The sequence below is a fragment of the Chaetodon auriga genome, chromosome 18 (genome assembly GCF_051107435.1).
Source record: "Chaetodon auriga isolate fChaAug3 chromosome 18, fChaAug3.hap1, whole genome shotgun sequence".
Taxonomy (NCBI): domain Eukaryota; kingdom Metazoa; phylum Chordata; class Actinopteri; order Chaetodontiformes; family Chaetodontidae; genus Chaetodon; species Chaetodon auriga.
The window spans coordinates 10,015,728-10,037,553 of record NC_135091.1 but is presented as its reverse complement, the minus strand read 5'-3'; the positions used below and the strand labels follow the sequence as shown (position 1 = coordinate 10,037,553).

At 43.3% G+C, this 21,826-nt stretch overlaps 3 protein-coding genes across 6 annotated transcripts in view; 1 reads left to right on the top strand and 2 right to left on the bottom strand.

Moving 5' to 3' along the window:
* The window catches only part of wasf1 (WASP family member 1), a 53,211-nt gene extending 51,515 nt beyond the window's left edge, over positions 1–1,696 (bottom strand). The window contains exons 1-2 of one of the 4 annotated variants that reach the window (XM_076755736.1): positions 1,621–1,696; positions 1,244–1,470 (exon numbers count right to left, since the gene is read on the bottom strand). The gene's annotated coding sequence lies outside the window, so the exon portion shown is untranslated. Of the gene's footprint in view, positions 1–1,243; positions 1,471–1,620 lie in introns of those variants that run through there. The other 3 variants (XM_076755739.1, XM_076755740.1, XM_076755737.1) reach the window with 3 other exon arrangements.
* Positions 1,697–2,331: 635 nt separating this feature from the next.
* cdc40 (cell division cycle 40 homolog (S. cerevisiae)) lies at positions 2,332–19,721 on the top strand. Its single transcript, XM_076756198.1, has 15 exons — positions 2,332–2,544; positions 2,925–3,011; positions 3,780–3,909; positions 4,048–4,134; positions 4,278–4,417; positions 4,933–5,029; positions 5,780–5,919; positions 6,779–6,853; positions 7,119–7,164; positions 8,820–8,921; positions 10,170–10,285; positions 11,421–11,554; positions 15,190–15,266; positions 16,943–17,087; positions 19,058–19,721. The coding sequence occupies exons 1-15, from the start codon at positions 2,353–2,355 to the stop codon at positions 19,233–19,235; spliced, it is 1,746 nt and encodes a 581-aa protein (XP_076612313.1). The 5' UTR covers positions 2,332–2,352; the 3' UTR covers positions 19,236–19,721.
* mettl24 (methyltransferase like 24) overlaps positions 19,630–21,826 on the bottom strand; it is a 35,072-nt gene continuing 32,875 nt past the window's right edge. The window contains exon 5 of the mRNA XM_076756200.1: positions 19,630–21,015. Within this exon, the coding sequence (XP_076612315.1) occupies positions 20,698–21,015 (318 nt within the window). The 3' untranslated portion in view covers positions 19,630–20,697. The remainder of the gene's footprint in view (positions 21,016–21,826) is intronic.

The following is a 21,826-nucleotide window of genomic DNA, read 5'->3' as shown; positions in this document are numbered from 1 at the left end:
TTACCATTACATTTGAATGTAATTTTAATACATCAGAGGCACAAACTGGTTCCACTAATCCACTGTCAAAAGCTGCAGGCACAGCAGCATACATGGACTTTTATCAATGGCTCTGCAGCTGATGTTTCATTCATCACCAAACATGGATCTTTCCACTTCAGGCTGCTGTTATTTTACTACTGTATTCAGAGGGGATACCCACGAAATATGCCGCTTGCTTCACTGTAGACAAACACGTTTCCTGCAGCATCCCAAGACTACCCTATGTTGGGTTTAAATAGACAGGCTGCAGGAAATCTGGTCAGTTTAATGTAAACCACATACCGCACAGCACCGCATGAGCTGGTGTCATGCAATGCAACGAATCTCCAAGCTGTCACCAGATACAAAAAACTGATCACAACACTCACAAAACGACACTGTTCCTCATGCCCACTTTTCTGACTGCACTTGAAGCAGTACAAAGAAGGTTTCGAATTTCACAAAGCATGATTTTCACTGGGCTGGAGGCTACCATCCCCCATGACTGCAAACCAAGCTGGCTGGAATAGACCCCAGCCCCTATCCTCTCTGAGTCAAGTCGATGCATTCTTAGTGGGAAAATTAAATCACGTCGCGCCGACGCCAGCGGTCCGCCTAATCATACTGTACCAACCTGAAACTCTCCAACCCAATGACGAAAAAAAAAAAAAAAAGAAAAAGAAAAAAAAAAAAACGTTTTTCAAAAAAGGATTTGTGGCATGTTTCTATAATGATAGATCATTTGCGGGGCACTGCAAATGTTTTCTCTCCGGTTTCTCACCAACATGATATTCTCAGGACTGAGTATGTAATATGCGAGCTCATGCAGATGTGGAGTTATGTCATTTTGCACCTTTCAAGCAGTCCCGTTACAAATTTGTCGTTTATTTTTTTCCATATATAAACACACTAATTGTACTTTTAAGGATTTTGACCACTTTGGAGTCCTAACGTTGTCAACACTGCCACATTTTTCACCTGCGTACTGGGTTAATGTGGTAGTCAGTGACGGTCAGGCAGTGTTAAATTACCAAGCCCCGTTATTCGTCAAGCAGCTCCAGTTTAAGGCTAAAATGTTAACGGTTCAACATGGTGACTCGGTTTTGAGGCAGTTTGTTGCTGCTGTGTTGAGATGTAATAACGTTGACGTGACGTTACAAAAGTCTCATTTTAAAGTTCAACTTTTAAAAAAGACTTCAGCGCATAATGTTAAAAATATTACCTGATATGTTTATTAAAATCCCTCTTATTTTCTTGCCATCCTTAATGAGCAGCAGAGCATGCCACCGTGTCCAAGAATTTAAATCCCCGGGTCGGATCCATGATTGTACTGTCTCTGTTATCAAATGTACTCCTGCTGGAAGAGGCGGCGGCAGGGAAGAATCCAGGCGCCTTTTTCCAAAGGGGATTTCGGGGTAGATATTGGTGGAATTGCCGTTAAACGTGCTCCTGTGAAGTAAAACAACAGGTTTGGTAACAAAAAGACATCCGTTAGTTTCTCCCATATGCGACAAAGATGTTATTTCCAAAGCAGCAATGTAACATGACGTTTATTCCTAAGAAAGTGTCCCCGTTATGATCTGTGATAATGGTACTTACCACTCTATTGTTGGGGCGCGAGAAAGCGGTCCATGCAACTGCTGCTGCGCTCCTGGGAGGCTCGCGGGTAACGTGCGCGCTCGCAGCACTGGCGAGTTACCTCAACCCGTCAAGTCCATTGGTCCAATCGATTTTAGGGAAGGACTGATTATTCCGAAACCTACTGTACATAATAATCATATTATTACACAATTGCAAGTGCAATGATTTTATGATATCACGTTGACTACATTGCAAACTAATACAGCGAAAGTTTACGTTGTGTTCATCTTCGCTTGCTTTGATGTTAATTATACACTTCTGCTTGTATATAATACAAGGAAAACAGACAATTGTAACGGGTGCAAGGATTATTTTCATTATAGATTCATATCCGAATCATTGTCTTATATAAATAGGCAATGTTTATAAATTGTCACAAGATTGTAAAAATTGAATTATTTTTAAAAAACTGAGAATTTGGAACCAGAAAACGGTTTGCATTTGTGCTTAAAATTATTAAATGATCCCTTATAAAATAGCTGCCCATTAATTTTCTATATAATTTTCTACAGATTTTTTTTATTTTATTTTTTTTTATTTTTAGTAAACTCTAGTGTTGTTTCCGAACATCTATCTTGAGAACCTTTTTTCCCCTCAGTTTTTGTCTATTTTTTTTTTTTTTAATTATTTGTTAGTTTGCCATAACGGAAGTACCGCCCTTCTGCTTCCGGCAAATTCACAACATCCAAGATGTCTGCTGCCATAGCTTCCCTCGTTTCGTACGGTAGCGATTCTGATTCAGAAAATGAGTCAGAATCCAATACCAATGTCGAGAAAGTGGAGCCAGTGGACCCGGACGCAACAGCCCACCTGAAACCTTTGCAGTCTGGTCAAACGATGTCTTTGGCTGTTCTCAATGCTGCTCCCGAGGTCGCCGTTAAGGTAACGCTAAGCTAATCAAGCTAGCTAACGTTAGCTTTACATTATAACCTAACTAACCGATTCTTTAAGTGAGATACAATTAGTTGCACTATGCTTAAATATAATAATGCGATATGCGGGTTTAATAGATAACGGGGAATTCTGTAGAAGTGATTATTTACTACGTGACGTCAATTATTGTTAGCGTTTCCAAATCAAACTGGGAGCGATTAGCGGGAAACATTTAGTATTGAGCAGGAAGATGTCTAACCTTTTACTGTCACCTTAGCCTTTGGTGTTATGTTTTATCTTATATGTGATACACCATAAAGCTATTTGGCATTCTATTGGCAGTTAATCAGTGAGAGTCCGTTTGCTAATTTGAACGTCTTCATTTTTAGGAGTCTGTTGAGACTGGCACACACCTGGACCCTTCATTGAAAGAAGTCACTTATAACCCGACATATGAAACTATGTTTGCACCAGAGGTAAGGTTTTGAATTAGTGGAAGTCATCTAGAGCTGGGTCAGATATATAGTATGATAGATTCTGTAATATCAGAGTAGATTTCAAGCGACACTTGGTTAATTGCATTGTACAGTATGCATTCAGCCTAAAAGTTGTCTTTCAGTGCGGTAGAAGGCTTTAATGATTCTTCTAGCTGAAATGAAATGCTTGGCCATCATACCCACATCACCATTGATCATTACAGTGTTAAAAATGAATGTTCTTTGTTTTAATAATAATGCGATTGTATTTTCACGACTGAGATGTTTACTATACTTTAAATGTCCATATGGACCCGCTCTAATGTAAATGTCGCACAAGAAATTACGTTATTGCTGTCACTCTCTTTAGGTGTTTATTTTTGACTGCTGCATAGTTTGTTTCTTACCCCCTCGAATGTAGTTACATTTCTGTTTCGTGGTTTGGCTGCTCTGATAGGGCTCTGTGAAATCCATTTACATTTTTTCCACTGTCTGTTTTATTTTTTCCTTAATTCTGTGTTTTTTCCTTTTTGATTAATATTCCATGACTTTAATATGAAAATATTCAGAGTTGAACAAATATCTATGAGTTTGATGTGACTTGAAACTAAGCCTCCATATGCAGTTCAAACACCCTGGGTAAGTGGGTATAATGGAGTCTACTCTCAGATTCAGGCAACACTCCTGCTTGTTTCTGATACTTGACCAGAAATGGATGTAGTTTTTTAATTTTGTTTTTATTGATGGATTTTTATTGCTCCCTCTTAGTTTGGGCCAGTGAACCCATTTAAAAGCCAGCAGATGGCTGCCCCCAGGAACATGTTATCCGGCTATGCAGAACCTGCTCACCTCAACGACTTTATGTTTGAACAGCAAAGGAGGACCTTCTCCACCTTTGGTAAGCTCATCTGTGACCTCTGTGAGGGTTTAAATGATGCAGTCAATATATTGACCCTGTTTGAATTTTAAAGACCTTTTTACGTCTCTCTCTCTCTCTCTCTCTCTCTCCCTCTCCCTCTCCCCTCTCTGCAAATAGGTTATGCTTTAGATCCATCTGTTGATACACACCAGGTGTCCTCTAGTAGCTACATCGGTGCAGTGGATGAGGCTGAGAAAAATAAAGGTAATGATTTTTCACACCATGTTTCTTGTGTGTGTGTCTGCACCTGACTGTATGAATCAGACTTTATGTAGTATGCCATCTGTTGTGTGAAGTTCAGTTTACGGGAGATTCAGAATAATAAAGTCCAGAGGCTCTTCCTGCAGGGCTAACTGTGTTTGAGAGCGGGCATAAGAAGTCAGAGAAGAGGAAAAAGGTCAAAGGTGGAAATGCGGAAGAGATTGACAACTTCCTTGGACCGTGGGCGAAATATGCAGATGAGAAAGATGTGGCCAAACCATCAGAGGTAATGCTTTATTTAACATATAAAATGACAAAATAGAGTGTTTGACATAATTGCTTCTTCGCATAATTAGCCAACTTACTATGTAATGCAGTAGTCAGGCAGATCCAAATAATTCACAACTAAAAGCACAATTTTCATGCTGTCAGTATTTGCAGTAAAAACCATAACAAGGGGCTTCGGTCACTGATTGCCTGAGTATGCACAATTTTCAGTACAGCATAACAGCTCACCTGCAGTACTCAGCTGTGGCCTTTTGAGCACCATGTAGATATGTGTTCCGTATAAAAGGTTTGTAATCCGGTGGTATATTGCACTTTTGTAGATGAGACACATGGTGGGGCACATGCTGCTTAGCAGTGGCCTTGTGACCCCACCCACACAACCCACCAAAAATAAAAGAGTAGGCCTGAGTAATCCCCTTTACACCAGGGCATTTGCACAGTTTTTTCTTCAGCACTGTATCCCACAACAAGTCTACTCTGCAGCTGTCGGGTTGTGATGAATTTATTTTACAGGATGAGCAGAAGGAGCTGGATGAGATCACAGCCAAGAGACAGAAGAAGGGAAGGAACGAGGAAGATGCCCCGGCAGAGGAGAAGACCATTCTCCATGGTACTGTGGCCCTGTCCAATCGACACATTGGAATGACACTCAGTGAAATGAGTTACTGGTTTATTTTTGATATTGAGATCATAGTTCAGTGTGTACACAGTATACCTGTCGAGGCTGAACCTTCATTCTTAAAAGCTGTGATTGAAGGTTGATTCAAGTTTGATCGTATCACACAATTTTCCTCTACAGATGAATAATAGATGATCCAATTTCTGTATTTTAAGGACTTTTATTCATTTGTCCAGTGTTGACACTGTGTAGACTCTTGCCTTTGGAGCAACAGGTGCCCCTTGCTGGTCAACGATTTAATTTCACAAGAAACTTTGAAAAATATGTTAAAGGTATAATGTGTAAGACATGGCCATTATTTTAGTGTACAACATAAACGAACTAACGCTATCAACAGAGTGTGAAGAAGCAACAGCTCTGATGTTATGTCAAAGACGTCAGTGTGTTGTGTTGCAAAGATATCTAGTGCTAACCAACCAGCCCTGGCCTGTCCTGCCTTGTAATACTGCTTTCTACCCCAAGAGGCGATAGTCTGTCCATGCCTGTCTTCATCATCATCCATGACAGAGTCACAGTCCTTGTTGGAGCCGCTGATCACCTCCCCACTGTTTTCCTTGTCATTGAACTTGCCCACTGTCCCTTTAAGGGCATCCAACAGTCCAGTCTCCTTTAAAAATATTTATCCGAATGCTGCAGGATTTATTTCACAGTAGATTTTGTCTCTTTTTGTTCTCCCCACAGTTAAAGACATGTATGATTACCAGGGCAGGTCCTACCTCCACATCCCACAGGATGTGGGCATCAACCTGCGTTCTGCGGATGCTCCAGACAAGTGTTACCTGCCTAAGAAACAGATTCATGTCTGGTCTGGACACACCAAGGTCAGTGGGAAGGGCTGGGGGTCATTTTTTATGTCTTTGAACGTGTTAAAAAATCTTGCAGCTGGAGGTATCGTCTATGTAGGCTTTGCTGATGGTAAGTTCAAGTATAGAGGTGTTGTTTTAAAATAAGTGTTATGTACAGTATAGGAGCAGTGTCACGTATGTGTCTGTGTGTGCAAAGAAAATTCCATTATGCAGTCCTTGTGTGAATTTCTTAGGCAGTCAGTAAAAACCTCCAGGGTACTTTACAGGAAAATGATAACACGGTCGTATACGAGTCGCTTGTCCCCGACATATCCAAGATTATTCTGTCTCATTCAAAACACCGTCTTTATAATTCAAATATAAAGGCAAACACTGGGTTATTCCAAGAAAGATCTGATTCAAGCCTTAGATCTGCCAATGTGCTTCAGGGAGAGAGAAATCACTCAGGTTTTAAATTGGCTTCTATCCGCTTTGTGCAGGAAGTTACAGCCTTCAGAGTCTAATTTGAAATACAAAGAGGTTTGAAAAGATAATAGGCATGTGGAAGTGCTGATGGTGAGATAATAGAGTGAGGGTGGCCCGTGCGGTGTCACCAAAGTTTTGTGAGATTTTTTTTGGAGAAAGTTTGGTAACTTGAAAGTCGCCGTAATTTCCTTGACTGATACAGAGGCAGCGCGGCGTGCACACAGTCTTTCTGCTCTGCTAGCACTGAGATTCAGCTGTTTCCCCTTATGAAGCGCTTTAATACCAATAGCCTGGCTATGTCAAAAGCAAGCTTAGGGTGCCTCACGTCCTCTCTCATGCCATACTCTTGGTAAGAATAAATGTGATCAGACACATTACAGTTTCCCCTCCTTCTCTGTGTGTTCTCCAGGGTGTCAGTGCTATTCGATTGTTCCCCAGCTCTGGCCATCTACTGCTCTCATGCTCTATGGACTGTAAGATCAAGGTAAATAATCACAACACGGTGCCTTGAAAATACATCACAGAAGGTTGTGAATGAACACACGCACACGCTCTGTTTGAAAGTTTCATGCTACCACGCTGCTAATGAGAAGATTCAAGGCTTACTTCCTATAATCAGCCTGATATGCTGCTACAAAAGCATGAAACAAAATATATTTAGGGTAAAAATCATTTAGATTTTTTTCCTCCTGCCTTAATTTAATGTAGTGCTGGGGCTCACTTGTGGTTTTGTCTTCTTCTGTCCACAGCTATGGGAGGTGTACAGCGAGAGGAGATGCATAAGGACATTTATCGGTAAGAGATTTTGAAATTCGCTGTGGTAAACTTAAATAAGTCACAGTATGGCTACTAACAGAATAATACAGTAACAGAATATTACGAAATGACACCACCAAAGTATAACACTTCATAAACCACAACAGCTCGTCAGCAGACGTGCTGACATTAAATATGCTCGGGGTCTGAAGTGCACGCAGCACTTTGAGAGATACATAGTGTGACAAACTGTGAGCTCAGCATTACTGGAACACTAATAGCACGTCCGCTGTTGACAGAAAGTTTACTTATTTATTTTTTAATAGATTGGGGTCTGGGTGGGGGGTGTGAGCTGATGGCGTGTAGGTCACTCTTCCCAGAGACAGCACGCTGTCTGAATAGAGATTGTTTGCGGCCGCGGTTCTGCTTGTCAGCTCCTTCACAGAATATGCATAATGCAGCAGCCCAGGGGCCGAGGGGAGCGAGGGGCACGGGAGGGCACAAGACACGGAGAGGAGGTGGCGCACGGGTGGAGAGAACACAGTTTCGGAGAGAATAAACTGACAGAGAGTGACTGAGGCTGAGGTGCAGATGATGATGTTCGTTATTTTTTTTCCATCAGAGGCGGGTTTGAAATATGCGGCCATGTTGTGGAGAGCATATTAGATTTCCACCTTGTTGTTGTTGTGGCTGTGCTCTCCGCTCCATCATCTGCTGTCTGATTTTTTTTTTTTCCACAGCAGCATAATAAATGAGTTTGTTTTCTTTATTCTTTCTTCTTCTGTGAAGTGTTAAATTTTTGATTATTTCTTTGTTTTCCTATGTATTTGTTGGCACTTTCGTCACAGTTTTTTCCCCTCTCACTCAAGTATTTGCTTAATGTTGCATATTATCTGAAATCAAACCGTACGCTGTGATAGGTAACTGCACACCGGCTTGTCGGCACTTGTAGCTTGTCGCAATTATCAAGCCAGAAAGAGCAGTTAAGAATATATTCACATGAAGGATGTACATGAATGAGCGTGCATATCATTGTGTGTGTTTCATGTGTGGATGCAGTCTGTGACGAAGTGTGTTTTTGGTGATGCGTGCCCAACTTTCACTAGTTTGGGCATCTATGTTTTTTCTCTCCACACACACACACACACACACGTACACCAGTGCTTTCTGCAGCGTTGCCGTTGGTGTGCCAGCAAGTCGGGTTAGAGCAAGCGAGGCGCCGAGCCTCAGTGGGCTCTGTTATCGCCGTGGAAACAGTGTAGCCCTGATAAAAGCCAGTTTTAACAAGGGAGGCGTCCGCGTTGTCTGAGCCCACAGGGACCTCACCTACACTGTGTGAGAAAGAGCCAAAGGGTTGCATGGATCGGGATTAGGGAGAGAATAAGAGAAGGTGGAGAAGAGTTGAAAAGACAGATGGAGCATGTCTTTTTTTTTTTCTCTTTCTCCTCCTCTCCGCTCTGCAAGCTCATTTAAAGATTCCATTTCCCTCGTCTCCCACAGCCCACATCGTGTTTCTTCCTCAGTGTCCCTTATTTCCTTTAACCAGATTTCACGTAGCTCAAATGAATTGGGTGTCAAAGGAAGTTTAGCTTGGGGGGGAGACTCGGTAACAGGGCCGGGGAGCATTTGAGTGAATTCTTCTAGCGTGTGTTTATAGTTGTGTAATGTGTGTAAATTTCCTCTGCGTGTGCTAGGTCACAGCAAAGCAGTGCGAGACATTTGCTTCAATAACACTGGGACCCAGTTCCTCAGCGCTGCCTATGACCGCTACCTCAAACTCTGGGACTCTGAGACAGGTAGGCCCTGCCTCTCTGATGGCAGCACACTCTTCTCTATTGTTCACACACTCACTTCTGCTTCTTCAGAATGACTGCATCGAGGGAGATGCACTCCACATGAGTGCCTCACCGATACAGTACATCTCTTTGAACGTCTCAGCGTTTTAACATATTGTACATGCAATCTAATATAACCTTGATCTTGCACGGCGTCAGATAATTGAATGATGTAATGACTGACGGTGCAGACCTCAGCTTCCTTCTGTGTTTGCCTGAATGCAAGCGTGTTTCTGCAAGGTCAAAAACATCGCTCAATCGCCTTTCACACAGACTACTTAGGTGCATGCCTGCTCTCCTCCAATCTGATAATTGATTAATCGTGTAAATCATTTTCAAGCAAACATTCTCTGGTTCCATCGTCTCAGGTTTGTGGGTTTGCTGTTTTTCTTTGTCTTCAGTATGTTTAATAAACTGAATATTTTCCAAGTGCGGGCTGTTGGTTGGACAAACCAAGCAACACAAAGACCTCAAGATGGGCAATGTTTCCACTCTTTTAGGACAATAATCTGCAGATTAATCGATAATTGTTACCTGCCTACAGATGTTTGTGTTTGTAGGAATCCAGTATTTCATTGATATAGAGGTCACTTCAGCATTAGCCTCCAAATAGACCCAAACATGGCGTCTTTCCACCCCTCTCAGCTCAAGAGTGCCAGTCCAGCAGAGGGCAGAAAAGAGTTAAATCCCCCTTCTTTTTGTTAAGCAGGATGCCATTTGAGTCCACATCATCCAAAAACTTAAGTCTCAGAGTTGCTTTACGACACACTCACACAGGTTCCTTACTTTTCCTAACAGCTGTCATGTGTTTGTTTAGTAAAAGAGTTCTGTTTCTTTCCGATGCGTCAGATTTTACCACTTTATTCCAGATTTGTCCCAGTTGCCGTTCCACACTGGATGTAATCCAGATATTATGTTAGTGAAAAGCCCTCATTCTTATCTGAAGGGCCTCTTGGTGTTGGCAGTTTCCTGTTCCCTCGGCTCGAGCACTAGTGGTAGCATCATTCCTGTGGTGATTCAACGCTGCTGAATGAGTACAAAGGAACAGAGTTTTCTGTGTTACGGCTGAGCTGTCGCTACCTGCGGGGGACAGAGCATACAGCATTGAGAGTTGCACTCTGTTCTTAAATTATAAACAACTTGAGCGTAGCGTTCTGAAATGCCACTGTGGCTTATTCTGGAGCTTTGACTCTCTCTCTCTCTCCACAGGCCAATGCATCTCCCGCTTCACCAACAGAAAGGTACCGTACTGCGTCAAATTCAACCCAGACGAGGACAAACAGAACCTCTTTGTGGCCGGGATGTCAGATAAGAAGATTGTTCAGGTAAAGTCGCTGATATGCCGCATTCAGCTCACCACCATCACTTCATGTGTATTTCCCAGTTGACCAAGCAGATTCACACAAGAGTTTCTGTGTACACCCCCTGTGCGCACAGGAGCATGAAATACACTCTCATTTCATCTTCCATCAATAGCATGTGTATTTTTGTCTGCGTGGCTAGAGGTTTCAGTGGCTGACAGGACTAGAGCAAGTCATTAATCATGGGAGGCGTTAGGGTGGAGGAGATGCAAAGAGGAGAGAACAATCTGTGAAGAAAGTAGGAAATGCATAACTATGATATGCAATCAGGTAAACCGTTTTCAGAACAAATAACTCTAGAATTGGTTTTTTTGTGGTATTTTAAATGAGGAAATGCCACTATTTTAATCTCAGATTTGGTTATTTTTCCTGAAGGAAGCGTTAGTACCACATGATTAGTTCAAGGAGTGTCGGAAAATCCGCTGATAACTTCCATGTCTGCAGTTCCTGCCGATGATAAATGGTGCCGCTTTGACTTCTTGGTAAAAAAGAAAACCTCTCAAACCTGCCAGTGGGCTGTGGTGTTCAGAGAGTTAATTAAAACACATCAAGATGTCGACCTAACGGGCACAAGGTTTGTCCCCTAATTGTCCAGATGAACAGCAGCCATTATCAAAATATCTGGCGCAATAATCAGAGTTAATATTAAATCATGTCTCTCTCTTCTGGGTTTGGAGAACAGATGGCTGCTCTTGTGTGCAGCCGAAGGCTAAGATTAAAATAAAAACTCGGCATAAATAGAATTAGATGTAGAAATCTGTTTGGACAGAAGTGTGTCCTATTCATTTGTTGCCTCGGGGCCGGATCTACGTGGTTGTCTTTCCAAAAAGAACAAGTAATGTTCAAGACTAAGGCCTGTTAGGTATCTAATCACTGTCATTACACCGCCGCAGTTAAGTCATTTTACTGCTTTACCACAGTTTACAACTATTCTCAGCCTCCCCATAAGAGTTTCTCTACACTAAGAAAGGATGTATTTGGTCAGCAGTTTGGTGGTATTTTGTGAATCCATCGTTATTATCCACTTTTTTTGTGGTTTGACTTGTCGTAGATGAATGCGTTTACCTCTTCTCTCTGCTTCTCTTTGTCTCCCCGTCAGTGGGACATCAGGACAGGTGAGGTGGTTCAGGAATACGACCGTCACCTGGGAGCTGTCAACACCATCACCTTCGTCGATGAGAATCGGCGCTTTGTCAGCACATCGGACGATAAGAGTCTTCGAGTGTGGGAGTGGTGAGTGCAGACGACGGCCTAAAGCGCTAATGCACTTTGTTTAATTTGATTGTATGGTTTTGTTTTTTTTTTGGTGTTGTACCTCTGAGAAAGGCACAATACTTAACGAAACTCATCCAACAGTATGAATGTTAAAAACTGACGAAGAGCAAAATGAAAAAAAAAAAAAGAATAAAATCAACCAATAATCATAGTCCAGATGGCGCCGTGTCATTTGACAAGCAGTGGATGTGGTAGCGAGATAGTTCGCAGGGGACACTTTGCTGTGATACGACCTCATTCAGACGCATCATCAGGTTCCTCTGTGTTTTGTCTAAGCTCCATCTAAGACCTGGAAAAGAACATTGAAAAAACAAACAATACATCATCATTGTGTCATGTCCTGCGTTCTCAAGACGCACTCCTGCACCGCTCACTGCTCCTTTCATTAATTGTTGATAAGAAGAGTAGACGCAACAAACCTCCAGACGACCCCTATCTTGGACAAAGCTCACCCAGCTGTGCTGCTTATCTGCTCTGAGTCATAGCCTCTGCCACGGTTTGCCTGCTTTACATGCATCTGTTACAGTGGGAGTGTCTTTTTTTTTTTTTCCTCCTCCGAGCTAATACTGTACATTGACGGCGCTCCAGCAACAACCCCTGTGAGCCTGGGCCCTTCTGCCAATTGTATATTTTAATAAATAAGCATCCCTGAAATGGTTCCGCACATTAAATTATGGGAAGGCAGATGTGCTGGGATGACTGAAAGGTCAGACAAAGTTTAAGACGAATATCCCTTTTAAAATCTCCGTTCTCTTGAATTGGAAAAAATGCAACATGCACATGTGTCATTAACAACTGCAGTCTCTGTCTGTGCTCAATGGCCAATCAAGAGGAACCCCCCCCCCCCCCCAAGAGCTGCTCGCAAATTGTCCGGGGGTCCTGTGGTGATAAACAAACTGTGGTATTTGTTGCTCAAAGATGATAAATATTTAAAGACCAGCAGAGAAAGGAAGCTTCCTGTGGAGGCTTGGAAGGGGTGCTTTTTATTCAAGGACGACCATTTGTGTGGGGTTTTTTTTCTTTCCCCTTGTCAGAAGTTCTCGATTTTTTTCTCCTGAGAATGAGAGATGGGGATTAACTCGTGAAGAAATGTTTGGATTTTCACACACTCTTTAAGTCAGAGTTGAAGGACAGAATGAAACATGGGCAGAACAACATGAAGCAAACGAACTCGATCTCAAGGGTCTACTTGGTGCACTTGTTCAGGAGAGGGGGGGGGATCTCCCATGAGCTTTTTTAGTGCAGCGTGGGAGCGAATGGGCAAATGGTATGTTGGGCCAGAGAGTGGCTTTACTGTCCCTTTCTCCCACGGATACCACCTGGCTCTCGGCTCAAGCTAAACCCCCCTTGTGAGCTGCTGCTACATAGCAGCATTAGGCTGAATTTACCAGAACAGCCTCATATCTCTAGAATAGAAGTGGAGGCTGGCAGGGATTGTCAGGGAACCCTGAATGTTGACAAAACAACATGCAGAATTTGAGCCACTGAGTCTCCCGTCTACCACCACGTCTCAGGTCTCTGAGATTGAGTCTGTATCTCAGTACGAGTATGAATTGTAACTGATGATTCTCTCTCATTTAAGAAGTGGAAATTGGGTTTTATTTTAGAAACATGTCTTGCCTTTACTTTGAGGAGACTTGCTGCTGCCCCCTGTATCTCCATGCTGGACTATGGGGATGTTGTATATGCGCATGCGTCCATGCTACACATGCAGCACACTTTGTAAGTGGAGAACTGCTGTCTGTGGTTAAACAAAAAGGACCAGGATGCTCTTTGAAAAGAGCTTTAATCTGCGACTTACTCCTGGTTAGATGAAGTTTAAAAAGGAATGCTGGATGGTGAGAAAAGACTGTGAGGCAGCAAATCCACAAGTCATTCACAGCTCGGTGCAAATGCCTGCTCATAATTCATATTCTGTCCTGGTTTTCACTCGCATACGCGTTTTCTGGGCAGACTTCTTTATCTGTGGCAGAGGTTTATCACTGGGGAGCGGAGAGTTGGTTTGTGCATCGGGGAAGGATTACAATCAATATAGAATGCGCTGCACTGTGCCAACAAGGAGAATTAGCTCTCGATCATAAAGACATCGCTCAGAGGGCGATGAGACTTTGGGCTTACGGGGACATCGGGGATGATGATGGATTGACGGAATAGGAATGATGGAGAAGGATGGAAAAAAAAAAGTGGAAGACGTGATTGAATCTCACACCGTGAAAAGTAAACTGCTGTGTGACCCAAGTGCTCGTTTACTTCCAGCATGGAGGCTCATTTTTTAGTAGTTTTTCCAGACTGACTTCAATCATGGTCCTGACCTTTTAAAAAAAGCCCCCTGCCAAGCCAAATTCAACATGATGTAAATATTTTCCCATCAGTAATGACTATACCAAAGCAGAACTGTGGCAATCATTTGAAAGGGGGAAAAAAAAAAAAGTTAATTTTCTCGTCTGTCAATAGTAATTATGTTTTCAGAAATCCTCTTTTCACATTAGTTCCAAATAACAAACAAAGACGGTCTGTTTCATTTCCGTCTCACTAAGAGACAATCAGTGACTTCCTTTTTTTCCATCTTGACATTTTTCCTGCGGGCTGATTAGAAAACTTAACTTAAACCTCCCCGCAGACGCTACGCCTGACAAACTAAAGTTCACATATAAAATATACAAACATGCTGTTTTGAATGAAACGCCGTAAACAACGATCAATCGTCTATAATTCATGAAACATCCCCGGCGTGTAGATTGTTTGTCATGCGTTTTCCTTTCTTGCTCTCCCATCGCGCTCCGGACGACACATCTAGTTATTTCTGGAGCTCAGAGCAAGAGATCTGATGGCTTTGTTAGCTTGGCTTTTCTGCAGACATGACAGTGTTTCATGTGTACAAGGGTTTGCATCTCTCGCCTAACTCTCGTCTTCAGCTCTTCAAAGCTCATTTTTGGTCTCGTGTGTGCGCCGCAAACGCGGTGGAATCGTTTTGCTCCAGCTGTTACTCATCGCGAAACGAGACGGAGACATGGCTTTGGTGTAAGCAGATGGCGAGATGAGAGCAGGGCTAGTACTCTTTAGCCCTTCACTTTATGCAAACACACAGAGAGTAAAGCAAAAAGACACATTAGATACACTCAAGAAATACACACACACACACACACACACACACACACACACACAGACAGCACTGTAGGTCTGAATGATCTTCCGCAGACCACTTACGATCAAATAGCCAAGTTTCCGGTCTCTCGCAAAGCAGGGAGACATAGCGGAGCGTAAAAGAACAGAGGCAGGGTGAAAGAGTGAAGAAGGGATTAATAAATAATTGCGTGCCGGTACAGTTGGCGGCGCAGCATCAAAAGCTCCCTTCAGATTGCGTGGAGTTATTTACATATTGTAGCTGTAACGGTGATCCTGCCTGGATTCTCACCAGAGCGCTTTCCTCTTCAGTAACAAGCAGGTTTGAGACAGCAGCTGTAACGGTAAACACACTGCGGCTGTGTGACTGTCTCTTTTGAGCGCTTGCTTTCGGTGCTGCGCGGGTCGCTCTCTCGTCTGGTGTTTAACCCATCCTCAAGTATACTCACAGCGCTTTGTGCCTTTTTCAGGGACATCCCTGTGGACTTCAAGTACATCGCCGAGCCCAGCATGCACTCCATGCCGGCTGTGACGCTCTCTCCCAACGGTGAGTAGTCGAATCATGGCAAAACACTCACAGGCGCACACAGTACAGAGGACTCTGGGGAGCATAAGCACATATTGCCAGATTGAAGTTGATTCATACCTTGCAGTGCTGGTCATTGCTCAGAAGAATAAAAAGCTTCAGTTCATCTAAGTAAGTGTTTGGTGACTATAGATATTGGCTGTACGAAGCCTGATCCATTCCCAACCCTTTGTTTGTTTTCTCTGGGTACACACTCTGTCACAAAAGACTCAATTAACTCCGTTAAAACACTACAAATGTCTCCTGAATGCACAGTGTTGTGAAGCAGTGAACTGTAGCGTGCACAGCAGCCAGCAGTTTCAATTAATGACATGTCAGCGAGGAGTCAGAGAGAAGCTACTTTGGGTGAAAAAAGAAAACCCAGTTGGTCTGACTTCATTTTAGTCAGGCTGAAGGGCTGTGCTCCTGCCTCCACCTTTAAATGACACCAGAACTAACAAATGGTCTGACTCAGGAGTTCCCCGTTGCTCTCCATCAGCCTCCACTGCCGTCAAACTCCGCTCATCTCTCCTCATCTGTTCCTCCCCTCTCTGCCTACTTTGATTCCTCCCTTTCATGTCCTCTCCCCGCTCTCTTCCTTCCTTTCTGGCAGCGCTCCTATTTGTCCCACCATGGTTTGTTTCTCCTCAGCGTGTGAATAATGAATGTGTTCTCTGTGGGAGACCATACAGTTTTCTCTCACGCCTAAATGGCACCCAGCCCCCCTTGGCACCGCATCCACAGGCTCTCTCCTCGTCTCCCCCCCCCCCCCGCCTCTTGCCATCTTAAGGAAAGAGTGCACTGCTGAAATTGGTCAAGTTGTTTTCATTCTCCTGCACCTATTGCATTTGACATTTGTAGACAGTCGTGTCTTTTTCGGTTATGTTTTGTGAGGGAGGATGTCAGAGGAGGACACACACACACACACACGCACACAGACGCACAACACTAGATCTCTTTCTCATACCACATTAATAATTTCCATCATGTTTCCTTTCAAGAAGTGCACTGAGTCGTGTAATGCTTTGACACTGAAGCGCTGCCTCTTATCACCGTGTAGTGACTTTGAGGCTGCGGCTGAAACGCTCCGTAAAGTAGATCTCAGCTGAGCAGCCACTGATGAAAAACCTCTTTTCATTTTCCTCTAAATTGCCTCAGTCTTTTCACTTTAATGGCGGCGGAGTGACGAGTTTGTGGCCTTTTCGCAGCGTCGTCCACTCGATCTCAAGTTTCCACATTTTTGGGTTTTGTTTGACTTTCGTCCTTGAGGCATATTTCCTCCAATTACCATGTACCTGTTGGGAAAAATATTTGACTCTACTTGATGTCCTGTGATATCGGAGTTGTTACACTGCCTGCTAGCATCATGATACCACATCTGATATACAAGTGGCTGCTTGTTAAACACTTGTGTGAACAGAATCGCACTAACAAGACAAACTAGCAACATGACACTTTTAAACTTGCTGTGACAACCTTTGAAATTATCACTGCGAGCAAAAACTCTCCTACTTGTTTTACCCTAACACTTGAATCCCATCTTTCTATCTCAGTGTTTTGTTTTTTTTTTGTTTTTTTTGCTACAGCAGTATTTAAATACATGGCAGTGCCACTGATTAGCTGTTAGCTTCATGCTCTGTGCTCGTTTCCATCGGCAGGTAAATGGCTAGCGTGCCAGTCTATGGACAACCAGATTCTGATCTTCGGGGCTCAAAACCGCTTCAGACTGAACAAGAAGAAAGTCTTCAAAGGCCACATGGTGGCTGGCTATGCTTGCCAAGTGGACTTCTCCCCAGACATGAGGTAAGTCCTCACTCCCCCCCCCCCCCCCCCCCCATTTTCCGATAAAGGGCAACATGATGCAGCCGAGGTTGTCACAGCTGATTAGTTGTTTACAATAGCTGATCTGTTTTTGAACCGGTAAATATGTCAGAGGAAGTAACACTGAGTTAGCAGTTTTTGTGATAAGGGTTGGAACTGTCTCAATGAAAGGAAATTATAAAACAGGACGTTTAAGGTGACTTTAGTCAGACTTGCTTGAAGCCATGTTGAGCATGTTCACCGACATTGGTGAAATTCTGTCCACTGGGTTTAGAGGTGGCCATGTTTTTGACCAATCTTGTTCGTTTATAATGAAGTCCTGTGATGCTCTGTAGCCATTTTGATGTTGATACAGTCAAAATCTTTTCTGCAGAGCACACTCAGGCAGTCAGACTCACAGTGTGAGGTGTGTGGTCTTTTCAAAATGTCATTTTTGGACCGTATTGCAGCGCCACCATCTGGCCGACTGGGCTCATATTTCTTGGGCACATCATTTCCAGTTATTGAGTTTCATTGTTTGTAGCTCATTCCAGCTCACGGTGGTTTGAGCCATTACGGGAGGCAAAAAAAAAGAAATGAAAATAATAAACCAGCACAAACAAAGCAGGGTTCTGCCCCTTCAAGGTTTGAACTTAAAAAACAAAGAATCACTTTTTTTAGTAAATGAAAAACAAAGTGGTGAAACAGGTTCGAGACACAGTGGCCCCATTTACTCCTGGTAGTAAAATGCAGTGGGTATCCAGGCATGTTATCCGGATAAGGAAAAACACATGTTAGTGCACGGTGCAAATGCATCATGATCAGATCTGCTTGACCACATCTGGAGGTAGTCTGGCTCGCATTGTGTTCGGATCTTCAGTAGGTGTAAACACAATCTGTACAACATGCTGGCATCTGTACACAACATACAGATAATTGTTTTTAGCTAACATTAAGTATAGGTTCTCCAAATTTAGAGAAAGAGTGAGCCAGAAGGCTGAAAGAGACACCCCTCTAATTACTGATTATACATCTTTTCTTTGTCATGAAAGCCCGAAAAGATGAGTTATTCAACAGAACTGTATGAAAACTGAAAGCAGTAGAGGTGAAAATGACTCATTACCAAAAAAAAAAAAAAAAAAAAAAATTACAGTATGCGACGGTGTGCAGTGTACTCGTCTGTGCAGCTGATCTGCTCTTAACAAGGCATATAATTTATCTGGTCACAGAGAAGCCTCCACTGCACTGTGCTGGGACAAACTGGCACAATATTTTCATACAAAGAAGGAATAACCGAAAGTATTATATTTGCTGAATTTACAAAAAGGGACACATGATGAAGAATTTGTGGTAGACAGTGTTTCACAAAGTTTAGAAAGTTCCCCCAAACTCTAGTAGTCTAGGAGTCTGGAGCTGATTTGTTGCCGCCTCAGATTACCCTGGAGGACAGACATCTCATCTCATTAAGCACAACAAGGAGGCAGAAGCAATACAATGTTAACAGAAAGGCAAGATCAGATCGTTTTTTAGCCAGATAATGTATGTGGCTGCAGATCCAGGTGAAAATGGGCTGAAAGAGAGATTATTAAGACTCCTTTCCTTAAAATGCCTCCAGTTGATGAAGAGCTGTGGAAAAGAGCCTTCATGCGTCTAAGCTCGACAGTGAGAGCTAACTAGGACAGTCCAGCACTCTAATTTCAGCCAAAACACCCATTAAGACCTGTTTTCTCCCCTCTTCCCACCCACCACCGCCCACGTCTGTTAGCAGGTGCCCTAACTTCCTTCCAGTATCCATAGCAACACTGCAACTCCTGGCTGGACTAAGATACCAAAAAAAAATCAGACTCCCACCTTTTGGCAGGTGAAGTGGAGACTGAAGCCATTTTTAGCAAAGTGCTAATCTTTCCATCCTCTACCTCCCCCTCTCTCTGTTTTATTTTATTTTTTTTCCCGGACCTCCTCCTTTCTACCAGCTATGTGGTGTCAGGAGATGCGGATGGAAAGCTGAACATCTGGGACTGGAAGACCACCAAGCTTTACCACCGGATTAAGGCTCATGACAAGGTGTGCATCAGCGCCTTGTGGCATCCGCACGAAACCTCCAAGGTCATCACCTGCGGTTGGGACGGACAAATCAAACTCTGGGACTAGAGTGTGTGTGCGTCGGATTGGGGAGGGGGCCTCTGGGTAATGGACAGAACTGAAGAGGATCACTGAAGAGAGAAAGCCACAGGGCTGGTATCCAGTCTTAGTGTAAGAGAGTATTTTTGTATCCCGTCGTGAGAGCTCAAAATATGTGCTCATTTATTATCTGTACAAAGATGAACACAAACATACTTTTAAAAATCGTTTCTACTGCAAAAGTGTATTAACGGGGTACCTTTTTTTATAGTAAATGTTTTTTTTTTTTGTTTTAATCTGCAATGTCCTGTGTATTCCAATGCAGGTCTTGGTAAAAATTCCCCATTTTCAATTGTGTGACCATCCCCTTTGTGGAAATAAACATTCTGTAAGTTTGACGGCTTAAGAAAACGAAGCATTGTTTCCTTGGAAAAAGTGTTTTTTATTAGACACGAAATCACGAGCGGCAGACAGTCCTTTGTTTCCTTATTAAACTGCATCAAAAGATTTGGCAAATGGCATTCACTGGGTAATTTCTGAATGTGGATTATTTTTTTTTAAAGTTTGGTTGATGAAGTTCTGCTGCGGCAGAGATAATGGAGTGAAGCCAATTGAACACCAGAGAAACACTGAAGGAGAAAGAGAAGTGAGAGATATACAAAAAGCTTCTTTGTGTGGATCTCAATTGTTGTTTTCTATTATAACCCAGGAAACTGTATTTTTCTTTCTTCTCATGCGCTCTCCCACACATCCCCATCCGAATATCCGACAAACGCAGGAGAAATATAGAGACTCTGCTGTTGACGTTCTTCACATAATTGTGGCGTTTTGTGTTCTAGGTACAGTCATATCAGGGTTCAACAGCAGGAAAGTGTCTGATCGTCTTGTCTGCAGTCATCTTGTTCCGCCTCCAGAGCAGATCCCATCTCTGCACCTTTATTACCCACATTCCTCTGCTCATTCTCTTTGTCCTTCTGTGTAAGCAGCTCCGATGGCCTCCCACAAATACCCACTTACTGACAACGAGGCAGGATCGTTCGTCTACCCCACCCCCTTCACCGTGTATCCAGTTCCTTTAATTCATGGTCTGCTTGACTGTGGTCTCTGGGCGGGCGCAGACCTGTTGTAATCTGGAAAGGTTGTCTAATATTTGGCTGGCGGCCAAGCGCAGATAGAGCCACGATGACAGGGGGTGACTGTGACTCAGAGGCTGACCTGCAGCCAGCAACGCGACCACTATGAGGTAGAACACAGAGAGCCTCTGGAGGCAATTACTCTGCCCTTCTACGCGGCTGAGGTCATTACAGGCTAGAGGAGGAAGAGCAGGAGGAGACGAGATTTTAGCTTTGCAGAAAGGTCAGGCCAGATAAGAGCTGTTGGGAACAGCTGTGCTCTAGCAAGAATTTGTGCTCGGGCTTAAAACTTCATGTTACACAAACTTGTGCATTTCCATTCAGAGGCAGTTCCAGCCAAGATAACAGCCCGGCACCCCTCAAGGCTTCCACTGTGTGTTCACCCAGCTCAGGGTGTAAGCGCTGCTGGCGTTGAGGATGTTCTTATGAAGAAAGAGGTGAGGTTTTGCAGGGTCGCTGTGGACATGGAAGAGGCGGAAGTTGGCGCGTTGGAGCTCCTTGAGCAGGCTGAACCAGTACCGCACCACGGACGGGTCATCGCCGCCCACCTCGAAGCCCGCCCAGTGCAGGTGAAGCTCCAGCAACAGCTGACCCACCGAGTCCAGAACTCCTTCCAGGACCAAATTCTCCAAAATCTTCCACTCTGCGCTCTCCATATCCGCCTTCAGTACATCCACCTACAACAGGAAAAAAAAAAAATCACTTCGTTTTTTCTTCAGGTAATTAATGAGTTCCATTATAACACTAGAATGACTCTAAACTGTGTGGAATTATTGAACGCAAAAGCTATTAAAAGATGAAAAGGAGTAAGTGAAGCTTGGCCTTTATTCCTGCTTTAGCAATGTTGATGATGGATTGAGCGAGAGCGCAGCCTGACAAGGTTTTTGCTGTGTTGGAGCAGAAAGAAAATATTTCACAAGATGAATGTTAATAGCACCCTTAGGTCATATTGATGTGAAGAGACTCAAGCATACCCAAAGCATAATGCACACCCTCAAGACCTCAGGATTCCTCTTAAGTCTACTAAAATGCTTAAGATGTCCATTGTCTGACCTGTATGTTGTTTAAAAGTCTTTTTGGCTCAGCGTGTCTCGGTTAGCATTTCTCAGCTAGTGCCTCGTGTAGCCGCTAAATTAGCAGCAATAAGATCTGAGGAGAGATTAGGTTTCAGGATCCATTAAAGATAACAGGAGACACCAGTGAAAGGAAATGCATTGATCCATTTTTTTTTTTTTTTAATTGTGGGAAACTTTTACATTTCACCAGCTGAACTGAGAACATCATCTGGCCCCATGACAACACAGATATCAAAGTGGCCATGAAAGTCCTCTCCAATTGATGCCTTTGGTGATGCTACAAGTCCCAGCCCTCATTAGTACAGCTGAATAAGTCTCAGACACTCTAAAAACAGCTATCTGTGGAGAACATGTCCAAATGTTGTCCTCTCTCCTCCCCACGGGCGCCCAAACTCCCACATGCAGAGATGCG

Excerpts from the sequence above, each read along its gene's own strand:
- cdc40 (XM_076756198.1), top strand. The coding sequence starts at position 2,353 with ATGTCTGCTGCCATAGCTTCCCTCGTTTCGTACGGTAGCGATTCTGAT. Across the intron at positions 5,030-5,779 it reads GGAGAAGACCATTCTCCATG|TTAAAGACATGTATGATTAC; the intron begins GTACTGTGGCCC and ends TTCTCCCCACAG. Across the intron at positions 10,286-11,420 it reads CAGATAAGAAGATTGTTCAG|TGGGACATCAGGACAGGTGA; the intron begins GTAAAGTCGCTG and ends TCTCCCCGTCAG.